General features: G+C 33.6%; 2 protein-coding genes across 3 annotated transcripts; both read right to left on the bottom strand.

Moving 5' to 3' along the window:
- Positions 1–831: 831 nt before the first annotated feature.
- Positions 832–1,456, bottom strand: LOC149398353 (Calcium-binding EF-hand family protein). The gene has a single exon (XM_089615144.1). The coding sequence runs from the start codon at positions 1,360–1,362 to the stop codon at positions 991–993; it is 372 nt and encodes a 123-aa protein (XP_089471270.1). The 5' UTR covers positions 1,363–1,456; the 3' UTR covers positions 832–990.
- A 6,271-nt stretch (positions 1,457–7,727) lies between these two features.
- LOC149398352 (G-type lectin S-receptor-like serine/threonine-protein kinase CES101) lies at positions 7,728–12,013 on the bottom strand. Of its 2 annotated transcripts, XM_089615141.1 has the most exons (8): positions 11,516–11,642; positions 11,108–11,444; positions 10,866–11,012; positions 10,600–10,802; positions 10,313–10,523; positions 9,983–10,220; positions 9,390–9,537; positions 7,728–8,541 (listed from the first exon to the last, which is right to left on the bottom strand). In XM_089615141.1, exons 2-8 carry the CDS (start codon positions 11,367–11,369, stop codon positions 8,215–8,217), a joined length of 1,536 nt encoding a protein of 511 aa, XP_089471267.1. In that variant the 5' UTR covers positions 11,370–11,444; positions 11,516–11,642; the 3' UTR covers positions 7,728–8,214. The 2 variants fall into 2 exon arrangements, with proteins under 2 accessions (XP_089471267.1, XP_089471266.1); XM_089615140.1 differs by having other exon boundaries at positions 11,108–12,013.
- Positions 12,014–23,217: the final 11,204 nt, after the last annotated feature.

Genomic DNA, 23,217 nt, shown 5'->3' with positions numbered 1-23,217 from the left:
CCGAAGTATGTTTCCTTGATCTATCAACGTATTTGAAAATTATCTAGATATAATATATTGGCCATTATAATTTTATGAAATATTAGGGATTTAAATTTCATAATCCCTAAATTATGCCTACAGTCCAGCCCTCTTCTTGGTAGGTTATACACAAATAAACCGAAAATAAGATAAAACCGAAAATCAAACCGATCTAATACCGAAAATCAATGTTACATCATATAACCGAAATTTGGATTCAGATAATCGATCCAGTTTTAAAAATTGGACCGGATATCGGTTTTCATTTTAGGCAAAATCGGATAACCGAATATTTGGATAACCGAATTCGGTTTTGGACTAAAATGGATCGCGTATTGGATCAAAAATTTTAAAACTGAATATTTGGATTCGAATATAACAAAGGCCTAAAACCGAACCGAACCGATTCATTTTTAGCCCTACTTCATGATTTTCCTTTTCGGTCTTTGTAAGTGGGATTATATTTTTAAAAAAATGAGCTACATATTGGATCAATTTGTGTGTTTATCTGGTTTGACAAATGATTAACAATGTTGAAAGAGATTAATTTTTTTGACAACTTATTGTCTTATTTGGATTTGATTAAATACTAGTAACTTCTGTTGATTATATATGTTTTGTAATTTTGAATATTTGATCTCGTGCATATATTATTTGACAAATGATTATTCAATTTTCGATTATATGTAAATGTAACTCATGATAAACGACATGTCGCACAAAATACTCAGCACTTGTCAACGAGTCATACTTCATTAACATGTCAGCTTTCACTTTTTGACCCAGAATTTTATTATTAAATCAGGTATATTATATTTCATAAACTCTGTATAAATTAAATAATAATAATAATAATAATAAAAGGTTGCTCCGTTTCCAAACCCACATCAAAGATCGTATCTTAAGTCTCTCTTTACACAGAAAACTCACAACATTTAACCCCCTCAAAAAAAAAAAAAAAAAAAAAAATCAAGAAAAGGCTCGGAGAAGATCTTCAAGTGGGACGTCGATTTGCAGCAATTCTCGAGAGTGGTCCATGAGCTCGGGACTAAGCCTGAACATAAGCACACAAAACTCCATCTGACTCAAAGCTCCGTCGCCGTCGGAGTCTCCCTCGGCGAGCATCGACCGGAGATCGTCGTCGCTCATGTCTTGAAGCCCCAACACCGCCGAGTTCGCCTTCAGACTCTCGAACGTGATGACCCCTCTCTCGCCGTCCATCAGAAGCTCGAACCCCGCGCAGAGCTCGCCGATCAGCCCATCTCCGCCGAGCTTGTCGGCCATTATCGGCAGATAGTCATGGAAGCCGTTGATCGTCGCTGTTGATGGCTTGTGTTCCATTAAGATTTAGAGAGAAAATTCGGATTTGTTTTAGATGAAAGTTTGGTTTTGGCTTTGGGGAGATATGTCGATATGTGAACATGTGTGTGGGTATATATATGAGGGGGTTTCGGGTTTTTTCCGAGAAAGAGAGTCATGGGATTGGAGACAACTCGGATACAGATGATAATTGAATAGAAGACTACTTTTTTTCTAGGATGCTTTTATTGTTTGCGTATGGTGTTTCTTAGAAAGTGAGGAAGCGACTCTCGGGGGTATAACTGTCATTTACAGTGTGTTGTCCGGTGGAAGAAAGGAAGTAAGGAACTAAGGTTCTTTTGTCAAGGGTGAGATTGTCATTTTAAACTGTTTCTGATCGAATGCGTGTTCTCTTACGAAATAAGTTAGTTGGGTTATACGTCAGCTTTTTTTTTTTTTTTTTTTTTTTTTTTTTTTTTTTTTTTTTGTAGTTGATATTTAATTTCACGTGTTGCCCCAGAGACTAATAAAAGCATACTAAATCATTTATGTTTTAAAGTTTAAACCAAACGAAATGCGTAGAATAATATTTTTTTTTCCTTTCTTTTTAATAATACATTTTATTTAAGAAAAATTACATCAATTACCACCATTTGATAAAAAATTTATCAATTTCTCACCAAAAACTTAATTTGACAAAAAATACTACTAAATCACTTGCACAAATACAATTTTACTTTAAACAATTGATGTCAACAATTTATGTCAATTGTTGATATTAATGTCAACTATAGATATCGATTTATTGACATCTATGTCAACAAATAGAGAACCCAAAACTCATAGATTTAAACAATATATGTCAATTGTTGACATCTATGTTAATAATAGATATCAATTGTTGACATCATATCGATGGTTGTAAAATTGTATTTGTACAAATAATTTACTAGTATTTTTTGTCAAATTAAATATTCGAAAAAAAAAATTGAATTTTTTTATCACAAGGTGATAATCGAGACAATTTCTTTTCTTTTAATATACGTAAAAGAATAATAGCTCACCTTTAGAAGAAAGAAGTGAGGTTCCACTCTATTTTTGTAGGAATATAGTAGTCATTTGATGTGACACGCGTAAAAGGACTTTCTTGCCCTGGAGGAAACTGTCTAGGGATAAACTGGTCATTTCAGAAGTGTGGAATAAGTTAAATTCCAGTTTCCTTCTTTGGAGAATTTACTTAAGATGAGAAAAGTCGCATTGTTAGTGATCAAATCGTTTATTAATTTAGTAATTTATTGTTGATTCAGACTTTTTGGTAGACTTTTTTTATTTTTTTTTCCTTATCACATTGGTTAAAGCCATGCAATTCTGTCAATTGTGGAATTTTTTTCTTTTTTTCGTCTAAAGTGAATTAAATGTGAACGTTAAGGAATTGTGGTCACATGACAATGGAAGAGTATAGAGAAGTTTCATGGAAGAGCTCTAATGGTGGCTTTCCGCATTGATTTATGGCATTGACTATTTTAATGATAATATTTTATTAGAAAATAGAATCGAGGGGAAAAAAAGGTGCTTGGTGGAGAAGCTGATTATTCAAATGACAATATGAAACAGAAATAAAAATGTTCAATGTCATAGAAGCATAAGAAAGGGAGTTGTAAGAGCTTGACTTGATTGGCTTCAAACCAGTGGCAGTGGCAGACCCAAGTGTAAAGTTCAAGAGGTCTGGACCTTCTCAAAGCCCAAACTTTCGGAATTCAAAAAAATTAAGCTTAAATTGATTTTTGACGAACCCTTCTTCAAAAATCTGGATCCGCTACTGCTTCAAACCTTCTAATAAAATAAATATTTCTTTTGAAGATCTTAATTTTTTATTGCTTCGAATCTTCAAACTTTTTACAAATATTTATTTATTCTTAACTTTCAAATTATTTTACCTTTATATTAAATAAAACAGTAGACATCAAAGAGAAAGTTCAATAAAATTGTAAAGTAAAAAAAAAAAAAAAAAAGAGTCTAGGAAAACTTTAAAGAACAAAAAGTATAATATAAAATAGAGATAATTAAAAGACATTGTTTTGATGGCCCAGGAAAATAGATCAATGAACCAAATCACTTCATGTGCTATTACTCGGGCTTTTTTTTTTGGAAAATAGTCCTCAAATCTCTTTGATCATTCTATGGAAGATCAATAGAAGGAGAGCCCGAAAAATTCTCTTTAACACTAGAACTGGTTTCGGCCATAAAAGATTCCACATAGAGGACAATACTCATTCAAATAAAAGAAGTCCTAAATTGGAAAAGAGAAACAGAAGATTGATAAAGCAAATAAAGAAAGACAAAGTTCTATATTGCCGAGAAATGCTAACCCCGCCAACCCTTAGGCTTCTTCAACAAATGTCTTCTTCAAATCCTGAAATCGAGCAAATAACAGTGCCAACCCTAGGCATCCACTCGATTTCTACATCACCTTCTGTACACAAAACCCACCCTAAAAGTGGTGCTAGCAAAACCATTCAAACCACACTCTAAACGATGAACTAAACATACATACTAACTCATTCCAGAGTTATGACAACTCTAGGGTGGCTGCGAGTTGTACCGCCGTGAAGAGAAACCCAAATCCAAATCCTCGAAGCTTCAGAAGAGAGTGAGGTCAAATCGCCAAATTCAAGAATAGGAACGACGTTGTAGGTAGGCACGGGAATAGGGACAATCACCGGCGATGTTGAGACATTTTTCTGACCATGACCGTACGATTTTTTCTCATCACCGTTTTGTTTAGCGACTTCCAATACTTTTGCCTCCATCACCGTCGTGCGACCGAACCTCACCGGGAAAATTCCCTGCCACCTCAGACCTAACTTCATTCTCATGGATTTCTCCAGGAATCAAATTCGTGGACGAATCCCTAGCTCCGTCAACCACCTCGAGAATCTCCGAACCCTAAATCTCTCCCAAAATATATGATCTCCGACGAGATTCCGACCGCTGTAAGAGTCAAACCTCTGAGAGAAGAGAAATCTAGAAGAGGACGATGAAGAGCACGATTTTTGCTCGAAGGTTTAACTAGTGAGACTCCTTTGTGTCAGCCTGTTAGTATTTTAAATCCCTAAAAAATAATCCTAATTCAATTCAAGAGAAACCAAACCATAGATCTTAATAGCGGAAGCGTACCTGAATCCACGGATTGCAAACACCAAGAGTCGGGATGATCTTCTGATTGCAGTTTGCCTGAGTCTGGAGAATTCTTGTTGATGGGGATACAAGAAAAGATCGTACGTACTGCAATCAGGGACCTACCCTGTTATTAATAACTGCCAGACAGTTACTAATAACTATTGCTTATTTCTAATTTGGCCCCTCATCAAATTAGATTAGCACTTATGGTAGCCACATAATAACTTCATGCAAATATGTCCTTAAGTCACAAACTTTATTCTAAATTGGACCACATCAATTTTGACTTAATCAATAATGACCCAACACATTTATTTAATGACATTAGTAGTCCCAAAATTATTCTAACAATCTCTCACTGGACTACGCATGTATAAAATAAATGTGTCAACCTTAGCGCGCAAAAAAATTGTCATTATTATGATGTGACATATTACAATCTCGTCCATCAATTACATCAATGTAGGATCAAAGTTGTTTTCGTTGTATCAATCACAACTAAACACGTCAATGGTCACATACATCAATATAATCAAATGACATAGATCAATCATGAATATGTGGTAGATAAAATTATATGCAAGGTGATCTATTCATATCAATTTTATCCGATCCTACTTTAAAGAGATCAAACTTTATCCTGAATGTGCAAAATGTAATAAACTAATACCATAAATCTGATCAGAAACAACACAAGCAAACATAAAGCACACAACATAAATAAAACAAATAAACAAACTCCCACCGAATCTAGATATCTTGAAGCTCTACAACACACATATGAGAAGTGTGTTCTTGAAAGACCTTCGGTGGTAGACCATTTGTAAGATGGTCTGCTATCATGGAGTTTGTTCCTAAATGCTCTATGTAAATCTGTCCACTTTGCACTATTTCCTTAACAACTAAGAACTTGATGTCGATATGTTTCGACTTCGTTGAGCTCCTGTTATTGTTGGAATACATTACGGCTTATTTATTGTCATAATATAACTTAAGCGGCCTTTCAATTCCTTCCACAATTCGCAGCCCCATGACAAAATTCCTCAGCCATATACCATAGTTGGATGCCTTATACATACATCCACCACAAAAAAGACCATAGCCTGATGTGGATCTCCTACTGATTTGGCATCCCACAAAGCCAAAGTAAGGAGATCCATTGATCTCCAAATTGTCTCACTTTCTATATGTTAGCATGTGATCTTTTGTTCTTTTCAAGTACCTTATGATCTGTTTGGGTGCTTTCTAATGATCCATACTTATATTAAGTATCTACATAAAGCTATAATAATATACGCAATATCTCAATACGCATAAACTTGAGCATACATAAGAATCTCAACAAACGAAGCTTGACTCCCGTATGTTTTCATTGCCCTTAAACTTCATTGAAATAAGTCTCTTTAAAAGAGTGCTCGTTTCAGCCTCATCGCTATTTTCAAAGCGCTTTTCGATATCGGCAAGAAAATCTTTGGCATTGGTGATCTGTTCAGACACCGCACCCCTAAAAGCTTCAAGTATGCCGCGCTTGATGATCATAAGACTCATTCGGTTAGAACGGTCCCACTTCTCATAGATCCGCCTATCATCGGCGGAACTAGCATCCGTAAGAGAAGCCGGCTTATCCATTCTAAGCGATAAGTCAAGATCCATGCAGCCAAGAACAATCATCATGTTCTCCTTCCAATCCTTAAAGTTGTTACCATTAAGGACCGGAACCAAATTGAGATTAGCAGATACAGTAGCAACAGTTGAAATAGAACAATACAATCACATAAACATATATACACAAAAAATTAACCTTAATAAGCAATAAAATTCAAATAATGGTAAATCCCATCTCAAGATACCTAATGCAACATCAATATCAAGTCTTTGGACAATAATATTAACTGCTAATGGTAATCTTGCTGTAATGATCAAACACTAACAATAAGGCTTGTAAAAAATTAACCTATCTTTGGATCGATCAATTATTCACAAGTAAAACTTTACAATTGTTACATGTTTATCATCACAAATATGTATATGTAATTTGGCCAGTCACTAATCTTCCTTTGGGCCGACTAGTATCCGCATAAATTAACACATACACAACATCTAAAATTCTTCATAAATAATCTAGACAAGAGAGGTCACCTTGGCGACATTTTTGTTTCGACTCTTTATTAGGAATAATAGACCAATTTTATGTATACCATTAATTTGAATAACTTAAGGTTAATATGCTTAATGTCATATATGCATTAATGTATAAAAAAAAAATAAAAAAAATAATATAATGCACTGACGCTTAAATCCATGCATAAATATGTATGCATAACTCTTCACAAAATGTATGCATAAATATGCACTGAGAATTATTGACCACCGAACTACCTTTTGAATTGTCAAAAAGAAATAAAAAAAAATTTGACCATGCACCGAACCAAAGGGAAAAAAAAATATGCTGAGAATTCCATATTCAATATCAATGAAATATTGATATTAGTAAAGTCACAGCCGCAATTCAAATGACACATGCGCACTCACTGAAGCAAAAGATACTGGAATCCACCAATTAATCAAAGGAACAAAATATTTCCTTAAATATGCTAAACACAAAATTAATAGATACGCATTTGATATCGCAATTGAAAATAAAGCAAGCAATCTTTATCGCAAATAGCCAAACAGTATGCTACGCACAAATCAATTCCGAATCACAACACCAGACATAATCACACACGACTACAGACTGAAAAACAATATCGGCAATTTCTCATGAATTAAATTAGGAACGCTCTGATACCAATTGTTAGTATTTTAAATCCCTAAAAAATAATCCTAATTCAATTCAAGAGAAACCAAACCATAGATCTTAATAGCGGAAGCGTACCTGAATCCATGGATTGCAAACATCAAGAGTCGGAATGATCTTCTGATTGCAGTTTGCCTGAGTCTGGAGAATTCTTGTTGATGGGGATACAAGAAAAGATCGTACGTACTGCAATCAGGGACCTACCCTGTTATTAATAACTGCCAGACAGTTACTAATAACTATTGCTTATTTCTAATTTGGTCTCTCATCAAATTAGATTAGCACTTATGGTAGCCACATAATAACTTCATGCAAATATGTCCTTAAGTCACAAACTTTATTCTAAATTAGACCACATCAATTTTGACTTAATCAATAATGACCCAACACATTTATTTAATGATATTAGTAGTCCCAAAATTATTCTAACACAGCCTACTAGCCATATTCTCAGCTCTGCCGTTAATACTCTCAGGACCAAATACCAAACTATTAGGAGGATTACAGTTGATGTTGTTGTTCCATCTCCGGTGAGAGACCATTTGAGTTTTTTTTCTTTTTTTCTGAAAGAATATGGGGTTTTCTTTTTGTTACATAGTAAAGAAGGTGAAGAGGGAAAAATAAGGACTTGGCCAATAGTATTTGTACACTTGGGCTAGTAATAGAATTTTTTAAATTATCATTTTGTTTGATTATGGGAAATGGATTTATAAATGCTAATAAATCCGTCCATTTCTCTAAATTTATGCAACTTTATGTTATAAAAAGGCACTTTCTATAGCCCATTATAGGTCCCAAAGAAACGAGCCCACTCTCAGGCCCAAAGATGACAACTATTGAGCCCGTAATAATATTTTATTGCAAGACGTGTAATCATGCTCTTAAAAGCTTGAAAAATTTCTTAAAGTGAACTTCTAGCGAGGTTCCAAGGAAGAGAGTGACATTTCGTTGGCTGAAACATTCTCTGATCTAACCTCGGCTGCATCGTTAGCCATCGGTCTAGACCTCGCAAAGCTCGTTGAGTCCAAGAATCCGGGCTGATTCGGATAAGGCAAAGCCTCGGTTGAATTGCAAAGCATCGACAAAACCCGAGACATGGATGGCCTGTCTGCAGGGAGTACTTGCACGCAAAGGAGCGCTATGCGCACGTAACGAAGAATGTTCTTAACAACCGTTGGATCTTCTTCTACCAACGGATCCAACAATTCCATTGATTGATCACTTCTCCATAACTCCCACGCCTACATTATTATAACAATAATAATAGTAATTATTATTATTATTATTAAATATTGTCAGTATTTCATGGTAGAATAATTGTATCCCATAAGTTTTATCATAGATTCCAAATGATCCGCTAATTGTATCCTCGTTTGTACCAGAAGAAAACAAAAAACCTTACTATATAAAAGAGGAAAAAATGGTTGTTATATACTAACAGTTTTGACATAATGTCTATTTTTAAACCAATAAAAAAAATAGAAAAAAGCCTTGAAAACTCCATTAACCTGTATATTACACAAAATTATTTTTTGACGTGTTGTTAGATTATTTCTAAAATATCCAATATTGCTCGTCCAAAATCATCCATTAGTTAATAACCTTGGTGACAATTTTTTTTAAAGTAAAAATTGTACAAAATAACTATTTGAAACTTATTGATTAGCAAAATAGTCAAATTTTCAACTTTTCAGCAAATTAGCTAAATTTACGTTATCAAATTTTTTTTAAAAGTCAAGATTAAAACTTTTGACGATTATTATAAACAATTTATCACTTAAAAAAAAAAATAGAAACCAGATTATTGCACATTTTGTCTATATAACTAAATTAAGATAAATCTTGACTATTTTACAAATTAATAGTTTTAAATTGGCTAATCACTCTTTTTTAAAATATACTTTTATTTATGTTAGATTCGCTCAATTTTTTTTATTGTATTTTACTGATGAGTAAGATTATTTTTGTATTTTAGGAAATAATCAAACATAAATTTTTTTTAAAAATATCTTGTTGATTGATGGATCCAGTCAAAATGCAATGAATTGAGAAAGTAATCTTCAAAAGTTAATAGATGATCAATACTCACATAGGCTACAAGACCCCTAGTCTCCGGGCTGTGATTATCTGTATTCTTTTTCCCACTCAAAATCTCCAAAAACAAAACTCCGAAGCTATAAACATCGGATTTATCTGAGAAGATTCCATGTCGGCCAGCTTCAGGAGACATGTAACCGCTGCAAATTTCAGTTGGTTAAATGATTAAAACTTTCAGAGGTTGTTTGAAACTCATAAAATGCTCGTGCAAGTGAAAATTTGAAGGTACATAACATTAACATTAGAAGTGGAAGAGGGAATGTAAAGTAAACTCATAATTGTATGTTGTGTAATTGTGTTTGGATGTGAAATAAAGGAAAAACACATGTGGGTCCCACCTGTAGAATTTTGGATTGATTTTATTAGTGGCCGAACTTCCATGGAAAATTGAATCCCACCTCTATTATTAAATGTCCCTTCTATTAGTTTTCCTCTAATTTTTCTTAATCTACAATTTTCCTCAAATACAAACGACAAAACGAAAATAGTAGGGATTATTTTTTTTTTTCCCATCCTATTTTCCATTTTGTAAACATAAGCACACTACTATAGCATAAGAGTTTATTGATATGATTGTTCACTTACAATGTACCAACTGGCCTCGCAGAGCCTTCTTGCGTATCGTCGACACTAAATATCCTTGCCATTCCAAAATCGGATATCTTAGGGTTCATATCATTGTCCAACAAAACGTTACCCGGCTTAAGGTCGCGGTGGATAATCTTTATTCTCGAGTACTTGTGGAGATAGAGAAGCCCTTGAGCAACCCCTTCGACAATCCTTGCTCTCATTGGCCATTTGAGGTGTCTTCTTCGGGTAGAATCTACTCTTGTCACATGATTGAAAATATTTTAGACACATTGAGATGGAAATGTTTTGCGGGTTACGAAAAAAAATCATGTCGACGTTATATACCATAGAGGAAGAAATCGAGGCTTTTGTTGGGCATGTACTCGTAGATCAAGATTTGCTCTTCCTTCTCAACGCAACACCCGAGAACCCGAACAAGGTTCTTGTGCTGAAGCCTCGCGATGAGGTTGGCTTCGGTCTTGAGTTGCTGCTTTCCCTGTCGGGAGTTCTTCGAGAGCCTTTTCACCGCCACCTCATTCCCATTCAACAATGTCCCCTAAACCAATTTTCGTTTCAATTTTTTAATGATGATCTTTTTTAAAATTATATTAAATTTATTTACTAATTAATACCTTGTACACGGGTCCGAATCCACCGTGTCCCAGCTTGTTTGCGTCGGAAAAATTGTCGGTGGCCTTACGCACGCTCGAGAACGAGAAAAACAAGAGCTTGCCCGTTTTTTTCCGACCCTTTTTGCGCTTTTGGTTCAGCTCGGGAAGCTCTTGGGAGTTGTGCTTTAGACTCATCTCCACATCAAACTTCAATAAATTCTCACCTAGTTTGCTCAACTGAATTAGTGAATTAGGCTCAACCAGAAAAAAAAAAAAAAGATACAAACCTTTCCCTTTGAGTTTTCTTTTCCTTAAGAAGTAAAACCCGGCAGAAAGCGAGATCATGACAAACACAGTCGCAATCGCAATCGCAATAATAAAAGCATTTCTTGTTAATCCCTCATGCTTGTGATTTTTCACTCTGCATTTTGCATCTGTAGAACAAACTCGAGTTTATTTAAAATGAAAGAAAAGAAAAAATCATGTAAAGCTAAGAAGAAGATTAGTACACATATGACTCGTGAGAAACCTTTTTGCCAACACTGTTTTTTCGCATTCCATGACTCTTGTCTTAGCTCTCCCGACTCAGCAGTCAACACTACACGAGAAATCTCCGATGACCCGGGTTTGTGATCATAGGAAAAATACCCTCCTTTGTAATAAACCATGCTGTCATTTTCTTCCAAAGCAGCAATGGTTTTGTTACCCTCCATGATTGAAATTCGACTCCTGACCAACCTCAGCGAATAACGTCCCGGCGATGGATCGTCTTCGCTTTTCCACGACACCATCAACGGAGAAGAATCTCCGCCGGCGACGGCGATCTTCGTTCCGGGCAAAAGGGTATTCGTGGGATGGTCAAAGCTCTGCCATAGAAGATTATCATTCTGGTCCGTTGACATATTATCATTGCCTATCGGAAGCAGAACCAAATTACCCGAATTCGAAACCACAGCGCGATTACTTGCCGATGACGTCACGTTCGTGACCAGGTACAACATCTTACCGTCCGAAATTACGATGTTGCCATCGGAGTGTACGGACATGGTGGCAGAGGAAGTGAGAGCTGGGTAGTCTGTATTGGCGACCCAGACACAGTTGAGCTCCGAGATCGGTCTTTTCCGGTCGGAGATGTTCGTGAACCATATTCCGACGAAGTAACGGCTCTCATTTCTAGGTCGGAAAAAGCCGAGCTCGAACTTTCCGTTGGGTGAGAGTATGGTTTGTGACACGTTGATCGATTGGCCATTTTTGATCTGGCTGGTTGTGACGATGGCTTTAGTGTGAGACAGATAAAGGGAAAAGGGAATCAGAAGTAGAACAAAAGTGGTTGTCTTGGAACTCATTATTACAATGCTTCTCAGTTCAAGTCCCTCGCACTTTAGATATAATGGATATACATTCACTCTCATGTGATTCAAGGGTTTTTTATTTTTTATTTTCCACAAAAAGTTTGTGGTACTCTAATGTGAATTTAGAGATAATGCACAGAGGACTATCTATAACAACCACAGTGTTTTTTTTTTTTTTTTTTTTATTATTCCTACCACATAGTGATTAGTATATGCCAAATTGCTAAATATTGGTCCCGTATGGGAAACTCATTAAATTAAATACACACACACATATATATATATATATATGTATATATATATTATAAAATTGAATACAAATATTAGAACACCACATGTTTCGAACTAAATAATCAAGCGGGTCATTTGAATATAATAAAATTTTCTTTTAAAAAATCAATATGAAATTAAAAAAATAGAAATAAATATAATAATAGTTTAACTGATGTTTTGAAGTATATGGAGAATAATTTTTTATTGTGAAAATTAGGCAGCGTACTATTGAACATCACTACACTGGCGAGTGATAAATTAATTATTACTACCAAACGACATTTTTATTAGACTATAAAGCTTATAAAATTTCTAAACTTTTTGTTTTTGTAGTTTTTTTTTTTTTTTTTTTTTTCCTTAAGGAGGAGACATGCAAATGGGTAATAGTGGACTGTGGGCCCTTTTTAATTTGAGCCATATAAAAAAAACTAACCCGACTCGGAGATCTCAATCAATTTTGTTGTCGTCTATAGCGTTGACGACATTGACTGTTACCAACGCAAATGGGTAGGGGCCGTAGGGCCTACCTGGGCACATTGATTTACCGCATTATGCAGTGATTTTTATTTAAAATATATATAATTTATTGGTTAACGTTTAAAACTACTTTGAACTTGGACACCGCAAAAGAAACGGTCAACAATGTAGTGCTAGACGAAACAATCACAATCTTTCAACAAGAGCGTTACAAATTTTGCAGTCTTTGGATAGTATTCAAGAGAAAGCTAAGCACTCGAATGTAGTGGCGGATCCACAACTTGGAACAACTTGGAAAGATGGGGGGCCAAATTTTTCACAATCTTTTTTTTTTTAAGCTGAATTTTTTTGTCCAAGGGAGGCCCAGGCCACTTGACCCCACCACCTGGGTCCGCCCCTGCTCGAATGAACTCTTCTCCATCTCAATTGATACGACAAGGTCCACAAACTCAAATGTAGCGTGCGGAACATTAACAATAGAATATTGTTGGGACGTTAGTCACATAATTAGAAATAATTAAATCACAAAAAATTAAAATAACACAAAAATTTATAGTGATTCGTCTCCATACGAGAGCTAAGTCCTCTTTGTCATTGCAGATTACTGATAACTCAAAGAAGATCGATGCATATAATATATGTAGAGAAAACTATGACTAAGAGATACAAAACTTAGGGGCCGTTTGGTTTAGTTTTCTAAACTCGTTTTCTGTTTTTAAATTATGTTTTCTGATTCTAATTTTTAAATTTAAAAAACAGATTTAGAATTACGTTTCGGAATATTTTAAATGTTGTTTGGTTATGTTTTCCATTCAATTGTATAGAGATAAAATAGAAAACAACTTTTCATTGTTTTCTGTTTTCTAAACAAATTTCAAAGAAAACAGAAACATGATTCTAAATCTGTTTTCTGAATTTATAACCAAACAGTTTTTCTAAAACTGTTTTCTAGAATTTAGAATCAGAAAACAGAAAACATGAATGGAAAACTTAATCAAACGGGGCCTTAAATTTTCAAAATATCCTCGACTAAATACCAATTTTTTAATTGCCATAAAGTCTTCATAATCTTGTCAATATATTAGGCTCCACAATTCAACAAATCTTTTAGGTCTATCTCGTCTCACGAGTAGGAATGACATTATTACCCGTTACCCGTTAATCCGCCCGTTAGCTGGTCTAAACGGGTCGGGTAATACCCGTTGACATTTAAACGAGTACGGTGTTTCTCTTTACCCGACCCGGTAACCCATTAACCCGGTCCATTATAAATTTTTTTAATTTATTTAAAACCTTTCTACTTTTAAATTATTTGCTTTGTAAATATGAATTTTAACTTGCTTTAGTGTTACCACTTTAAATTATATTTTAACTCTAAATTGTAGTTTATAATAATTATATTTATATTTATTGAGTGATTAATTTTTTTATTTATTTTTATTTGTGAACCGAGTTAATGGGTAACGGGTATTGAAATTTCACACTCGCTACCCAACGGGAATTACCCGTTACCCGACCCATTTGAGAAAACGGTATAACAGGTATGGATTAACGGGTATTTTTTTTAAAGGATCGGGTACCGATTTAGGTGCACCCGTTCATACGCGTACCCGTTGTCATTCCTACTCACGAGCAATAGCACCGTGTGCATGGAGGAAACTAGAGGAAGTAGTTTGAAGGGGTAAATTAAAAATTGGACACCGTAGCTATCTAGCCAATTTCAAACTTGATTTTAATGAAGTAGCCAAATCATTTACTAAAGTTAACAAAAAATTAACCTATGAAAATGCTAGAGACAATCATGTAAAATGTTATATGATTAATGAGGTCAAGTCACTAAATGTGGCTAAATTTTAAACATGCTTGAAACTATGGTCAAGTTGCAAATCCAACGTTTCAAGTGGTCTCCGTGAGATTTTTCTTTAAAATTTTTCTAAACTAAGAAGATGATTAATTAAACAATATTATAAATAAAATGAACATAAAATTAGAAAATTAGCCAACTTGAACGTTTGACATTGCTAAATAACCAACGTTTGGTAAATTTTAGGTAAATAACCGTAAATAATGACGTGGCCTAATGTATGGAGGTGACTATTTATCTAAGATTTACATCTGTAAATACATGAAAATGACTATGATTTAACAAACGTTGGCTATTTAGCAATATTAAACGTTAAAGTTGACTATTTTCGTAATGGACCTAAAATGAAAGGTTTCAGTTTTTTTTTTTCAATTCGGTTTCGTCGTTATTGCTGTATATGAAATATTTCAATATGCTTAAAATATCAACAATGATATTAAGTTTGATTGATTTTTTTTGTTTTAATGTTTACTACTCATTTTTATTTCTTATTTTTCTATAAATAATTTATTTTCACAATTTTTGTGACTTTTGTTTTCTTAATTTTTCTGCAATGTTTAGAAGAAGAAAAAAATGTACATTGTAATATATAGCTGATTCCATAAAATCGGTATATTAAGTAATAGTTTTTTTTATTTGTATTTACTCTATTACTTATATTCTTACATATTAGCTAGCTTTCAAGAAGTTTGTGGCATCTGCCACTGTGGGTGTTAATAAAACCCTTTGGTTTTCTTAAAAAAAAAAAAAAAAAAAAAAATTGTGGCCATCTTCGCATATATTATTAACCAATTTATTTTCAATCCCAATTAGGCTGAAATGAGCAAATTAATCAACTTAAAGATAAACGATTTGTTCAAATTTGGGTCAAGCACATATTATGAACGTAAAGACCGAAGTCTCAATTGACTTAAAGTTATCAATTGCGTTGCTTTTAGTCATGGAAAAAGACCGATTTTAAGATTTGTTTTATTTTTGGGCCCTGGCCTATATCTTCTCACACCATGGGGCAGAAGAATACGAATGCAGGCTAAGCAAAATATAACCAACTACGCTACACACTAATAGCCCTCCTAAATAAATAAGTGCTACACATCATGACACCGGCCGGCCAATATATTTTGAGGCTTTAGGCGAAAATTTGAAATTACGCCTTAAAAAAATAAAGAAATATTGATTTATCAATTCAATATATATAGGGATTATTCCTAAACTATGACATATTCAATACTTTAGGACCAAAATTCAATAAGTCAAAATTAATTCAAAAATATGACTTTCATATATGTGTTAGTACAAAAATACCATTAACGATATATTTTTTTGTATTTAATTTTGCTATTTACTTAATGATCACAAAAACAAAGTTAGAGATCGTTTTTCGTTTGGTAGGTGAATTTAAAAAAAAAAGGAAAATTTGAAAATCTGGAAAAAAAAAGGAAAAAAGAAAATGGTTTGAGAAGTTTGAAAATTTGTTTGAAGATTTATTGACATTTTATCTTTTTATTGACATGAATGTCAATAAATCTTCAAACGGTTCTGGGAAATTCTTTGAAGATTTATTAACATGCATAAATTTATTGACATTGATGTCAATAAAAAGACAAAATGTCAATAAATCTTCAAACGAATTTCCAGGTTCTTAAAACCATTTTTTTATACAGATTTCCCAAATTATTAGGTACATCCGAAACACATTGATATGGACATAAATCTCTCTCTCTCTCTCTCTCTTCACCTCCACGTAAATTCCTTTTCTTCTACGTCATGATTTCTTCCTCTTCTTCTTCTTCTTCTTCACCCAATGATAAAAGAAAACACCAAAACCCAAACTTTAAAGTTAAAGTCATGACAAATAAACCTAATAATCATCGCAGGTAAATGGAGAGAGGCTTGAAACGAGATTGATTTCGGATGTGTAGTTGTTGATTTTCGTTTGATTTGCTTGAATATCTATTTTTTTTTCTTAAGATTTTTCAGGTTAAAAAAAAGTTATAATGCCAATAAATCAATTAGATTATTGACAATCATGTAAATAAACTAGACAGACGGCCAAGAGGAGGCTTCTAAAAGCCTTGGATTTGTTTTATCTTTTGTTCTCTCATTGCCTTGGCCGGCCATCCTCTTGCCTTCTAGAGGAAATTTGTTTCCTCTTTTTCTTTTGGCAAGTATCTTCATACATCAATGCACAAAATTGGTTCTCTTTCTCTTGGGTTTGGGCGTGCACACCATCTAGAAGGTGTTTCTAGATTTTTCTTCATTTGTTCATGACAACATAAGAAAGACCCATTAAGAATTTTCAAGTAAAATTCTATGAAATAAAATTAATCCTCAAGGCCCAAATTCCTTAACTTGGCCGAGTTATAAAGAAGTCATATTTTTGGATTAATTTTGACATATTTGATTTTGGTCCAAAAGAAGTGAGGAGGTCATACTTTAAGAATAATCACACATATATATATATATATATATATATATATATATATATATATATATACATATTTAATTATCATTTCTAATCAATATTAAAAAAATACATTAACCTTAAAGTGATACATTAAAAAATTATATTCATTAAATTATAGATGCCAAATGTTCATTATTTTTATTTTCAAAACCTTATGGTCTCTTAACCATAATTTCAATGCTTTGAAATTTACTCTCGATAGATCATTGTTAAATTCTTGGACGTTGTACCTCAAGGTATTCAGACCAACAAAAACATAGTATCTCAAGGTATAACGACGGTATATCTAATCACATTTATGGTGGGAGCTAGTTGAAATAGAAGTGCCAGCTCATCAATCCCTGATATAGTAAAAATTGTTTCGCAACCTTCCTATGCAATTCAAGAGAGTTATGCATGAATTTTTTTTACCTTCATTACCCCAAAAGATATATAAGATGAGGATCTTGATCACAACCATATGCAGACAATTGGGTGTGCTCCTGGGTTGACATGACATGTCACAAATGTGATTTTCCTATGAAAGAATAAGGGTCCATTAAGAAAATAACTAACCTAAACGTTTGACATTGCTAAATAGTCAATGTTAGATAAATAGTCACTTCCAAATATTTACACGCATAAAATGAATGAAATACCATATTAAAATTCCGGCTAAAGAATTTTCCAAATTTAAAATTAAATAAAAATTTATTCTGAGCAATAATTAGTAATTGTGATAAACACGGAAAAAAAATCCACCACAAAATTTTTTTTTCCTCCATAATTTAAAAAATAAGTTGACTATTCAGTTTATCTTTATTTAGGGTTATTTTCTTATTCATATAATTATTTAAGACGATTTTAAAACATTATGAGACAATTTGACGTTGCATATTAACGACTATTTACAGTTATTGATTTTTATTATTGCACATTAACGATTATTTACTATTGTTTTGTAATTTACGAATATTTTTGCAGTTAATATTTGAATTTGTTTATTATTTACGATATAATGATTTTTTTATTGCAAAATAAAAAAAATATTTACACTATTATGTACAACTATTTACAACTGATTACAACCATTTACATAAATTTACAACTATTTACCGCAAAACTCTCTAGAGAGACTCAATGGGTCTATGCTGGGAAGATCGTAACCGATCTCCGCCGTTAGCTTGATGGAGGTGTGCCTCTCCTCGATGAGCCTATGTCGGGAAGACCGTAACCGGCCTTGACCTCGTCGGATCCCGCAGTCCTCGCCTTCCACCTCGGCCTCGTCGAATCCCGTAGTCTTCCGCCTCAACCCTCCGCCTCGGTCTCGTCGGATCCTGTAGTCTCCGTCTCAGTCATATGCCGGGAAAACCGCAACCAGCCTCGTCGGATCCCACCGTCCTCGTCCTCCTCTTCGGATCCTAATCTAGAGAGAAAGAAATCCAACACCTGGAAAATCATGGCCATGGCTTGTTGGCCTGGCGAGGAAGGATCCAGCGGCGGCGGCGGAAAATGGACGAGCTTTGCAGGCGGGACGACGTCGGGCTTGGGCGGCCGGCGAATGGTGGAGAAGCCGCTGTGAGCGACATCGCTTACGTCGGTAGGACTGAGAGTAGGAGTTGGAGTCAAAGTTGCCAAATTCTTGTCTCTAGGCGGGGAGTCCGACGTCAGAGACGATCCCAAAGCCTAAAGCGGGTGAGGGTTTAGTCTCCGGCGGCAGAGGCAGCGGAGAAGAGTTAGGAGCGTCAGTGTTTTCCAAAATGGAGGCATTGTCGACGCTGAATCCGGAAATTTCCAATCAGATTCCGACGCCGTACTTGGCGGAGAGCTCGCAAGTGGTTTAGCGGAAGAAGTGAGTCCTAGTATGGCAACGAGAAGAAACAACGAGAGATAGAAAAGAAACTGTTGAATCACGTTGCTATTGTTGAGCTCGAAGAAAGTGAGAGAAAAAAATACAGATTCGTAACCCCCAAAACAGTTGCAAAGAAGTAGGGTTTTAATTAAAAAAAATTAAATAACCAATATCTTGTTAAAATTTTGAAAAGTAAAAGGACAAAAAATTCAAATTTTAAACGAAAATTCCTAAATAAAAAATAGGGACAAACCTGGAAAGCATAAAAAATAGGGACAAACCTGGAAAGCATAAAAAATAGGGACGTCATTCTTGTAGTTATTTACCTAAGATTTACGAAACGTTGGCTATATAACAATGTCAAACGTTTTAAATGGTTATTTACCTAATATTTTGAAATAATAAATATCTTAGATGTCTGTATAACCTGAATATTGAGTAAATATTTCCAAGAACTGAGATCCTTAAAGTCAAAAGCATACGTATTGTGGTATGCTTTGCAATAGAATTGAAAGTGTCTTCCTAGTCACAACCCACTTGCTAGCTGCATGTATACTTGCGCTACCAGTCATGCCTTTAGCTTTTTTAATATACCATCAATATTTTCGTTCACCTAAAAGTTCACAAGATAGTGATCAACAGGCACTGGGATAGTGATCAAGCGAGGCGTCTTTGCAGCGTCCACACTTGGGATCTCCAACCTCCTGGTCCAGACCGACTGCGAGCCTCTTCCAAAGCTCCTCCGATCCAGCTCCTTGCCGGTGACTGATCTTGGCCGAGTCCTTGAAGACATCAAAGCAGCCGCTGTTTCTTTTGTTTCCTTTCAAGTCATCTACATTCCTAGAACTTGTAACTTGGCTGCCCATCTTCTTGCTAAATTTGCTTTAAAATTTAACGCCTTCTCTTTATGGGCCGACTCTGTACCCCCATTTTTATGGGAAACTATTCTGGCTGATATGCCATCAATGAATTAGTCACTGTGACTTTTCTTCAAAAAAAAAAAAAAAAACAGGCACTTGAACAAGAGGGCACGTGATATTCTTAGTTGAGGTTTTTTTAATTTACCATCAATAGAAGTGTTGCCTTTAACGGCTCATTTTTTGGGAATGAACACCTTTGGCTTAGACCATTTCTAACCCAAAAACCAAATTTGATATAATTTTATATCAAATTTGGTACAACTACAGTGTTTATACTTCAATCCACAACACCAAATCTTACCCTAAAAAGAATATTCTCTTTTTATACTTTCCAATAGTACTTTATATTAATTTCATATTAACCCCTCTATTAATATGTTATGCCAATATTAATCTTATTAAACATTAATTTATTTTTCTATGTCAAAAATATTAAATTAAATTAATTTATATTTATATTAAATATTATGTTAATATTACAATATTAAAATATAAAAATTTACTAATAAAGACAAATATTATTTTGGATGACATTAATAGAACAAAGGTATTACATAAACATCGCATTTCGTAGGTAAAATTAAATATTTATAATAAAATAAAATAAAAACACACATGAAAAAATAAAACACACGGTAAAAACATTGATACTAGTTACTTTGAAAATTTCAAAAACAAGGATATAAAAATATTAGCCAATACTTCAGTAACATCAGAGCACCCAACTCCGATATGCTAGACTATTAACGATAGTTTTGTTCAAGTAATTTGTGTGTTTATTTTGAATTATGCATGCTTTTGTATTTTTTTTTCTATTATATGGCGTACGTTGTAAGTTTAATTTTTATTTATGATTGTATTTGTATAATTATTAGTATAATTGGTATGTATTTTATTTGGTTGTATTGTGCTTAATTAATGTTATGTATTATTATCAATGTCATATTATTTACTCTTTTTTATTTGATAATATGTATTTTTTTTGTATAAATGATTTAAATTAGGGTCTAAATTACAAATTAATTTTTTTGTGGGTGGATTTGTAATTATAAATAGTTTCATTCCAAATTTGGGGTGGATGAATAGTTTCACCCCAAATTTGGTGATATACTATTTATCAACCCCAAATTTGGTAATATACTAGAGCAATCCCACCCCAAACATGTCAAATCCCACCCCAAACATGTCAAATCCCACCCCAAATTAAGGGTGGGTTGGAGATGGTCAAAATCTCATGTGTACTACGAGTAATCATAAGATGATTATTGATAACGTAATCAAGCACACAATGGGGTGAATTAGCTGGCAACACGTAAGCATGTTCAACTCCATTAGAGGTTATAGGGTTTATTAGATGTTAGAGTAGTACCTTATTAATCATTTACAACAAGTTCAAAGAGAACACGTGAAGTTGTAGAGTTAGATATGATGTCAATATTAGTCACAAACAAGAGGAATGAGCGAAGATACAATAGATATTTGAGCTAGAAAGGTGAGCGACATTTGGACACTCTTCAAAGCAGACATAGACTAGGATGAAAAGCATGATGTTCATTAAAATTTACATGACATGATATATAAAACCAGCTTCGATCTCTTGTCAAGGCACTTAGAATCCTGTTGATTTGAACCATATCCAAGAAACAGATATTCATTGGACTAAAATGTCGGCATGTGCAATAAAAATACTTTGACTTAAATGACGATAGAAACTTGGCAACATATTGTGAAGGTAAACAACAATGAAAAAAGCTTCATCCCAAGACTCAAACAGCAACTCAGACGGTGTTTCTGTTTGAAAATACCATTTTGCTGGTGTGTACGAGGACATAAAGACTTTTGAGCTATCCTATGAGACATAACGTACGATGATTTTAAGGAATTATATATACATAAAGTCGATGTATTTGAGGACGATAGAACAATGGACATTTAATTTGACTTCCATGTCTAATAGCTCTCTTTTGGCTCCTCAGTTGATCGTAAGTGGGCCATAGCATTGTTTGGCCCGTACAAGCTCAAATATCTTCGTTGAAGTCTATCTTTCAAGGACGATGGGCCGGGTTTCGGCCTCGAGGCCCAAATATTATAGGGGCAAAATCCTACACAAAATATATATATATATATATATATATATATATATATATATATATATATATATTATTGTAATGTTCTAGCTAAATAGACTATTGAAATTAATAAATTTTGTAGAATATCTAAGGTTTCGTTAAAATTATCAAAATAGTCAAAGTTTAAAAAAAATTGCAAATATCCTTTGTTCAATAATGAATATTTTTTCCTTGTATATAAATTTGTATTTGGTATATATTTGTTTATATGTTTACTAACAATTTACATATTTTCATAGATAGTCAAAATCTGACTATTTTGCTAACGAGACTAATAAAACTTAAAACTTTGGCAATTTTTCTCATAAATTTTGTTTTGAATGGGTTGTGTTCAAGGGGTACCCACATTTTATACACGCGGGGTGGCTTCTGTGGTACCTAGGATAGCCTAGTGGTAATTCCACACCACCTCCCGTGTGAAGGTCGTGGGTTCAATCCCCACTGCAGCTAAGCTGCCTTCAAAAAAAAAAAAATGAGGCCAGTTCTATAAAATTTCATAACTAATTCATTTAGATTCCATAGTTACCTCATTTATTTTTATTTTAAAATAATTTTGCCGATATTTTTAATGAAAAAGTATATTACTGTAAAACTCTAACATCAAGATAATATTCTAAAATAATGTGCAATCTTCATAATAAAATATGGCGTTCTCAAAATAAAAACCAAAATACGAGGTATTCTAAAAAAACGTTTATAGATGTGTAAGGTCTTTTTGACATGTTAATACTTAATTGTTCAACAAGATGTGGGTCTTAAGGTTTTTTTTAGATATTTTTAATTTTTTTTATGACTTTAATTAGATATTTTTTTTAAAAATATTTTTTAAAATTTATTTATCTTCGGCGAGTTCTGGTTCCGCCCTTAACTGTGTTTAACATAATAAGGATTTTTTTAATCATTAGTATTACATGAATCATTTATCTTGACATGGTCTAGTTTTCTCCCAACTTGATTCCCAAATCGAATAGGATCAGTTAAACAGTTTATGAATTTGACACTTGCCGGATATTAAGAATCGAACCGGACCATTCCCTTTTGGTCGGGCTGCTTATCTCCAATTTAGATTTTTTTTTTTTTTTTTAATTTTTAGTTTTATCTTTATAAAACTAATTAAACGAGATTTCTTAGAAAACAATAGCGCTTTATATTCGTGCCTGGCACGAGACCTGTATGTAAAAGTATCATAGAGTGAGTTTAAACAGAATTGACCATTATTTTTGCAAGTCTTGTTTTAACTATTTAAAATTTCACGATTCCTATCACTAACTTAAATAAATTTAAAACTTTTTTTTTTTTTCACATTCAAAACCGCCGAGTTTAGGT

Source organism: Urtica dioica, chromosome 5 (genome assembly GCF_054948205.1).
Source record: "Urtica dioica subsp. dioica isolate 48M chromosome 5, U.dioica_male_clone48M_v1_H2, whole genome shotgun sequence".
Classification (NCBI taxonomy): Eukaryota; Viridiplantae; Streptophyta; class Magnoliopsida; order Rosales; family Urticaceae; genus Urtica; species Urtica dioica.
This window is presented reverse-complemented; position numbering and strand designations above follow the sequence as displayed.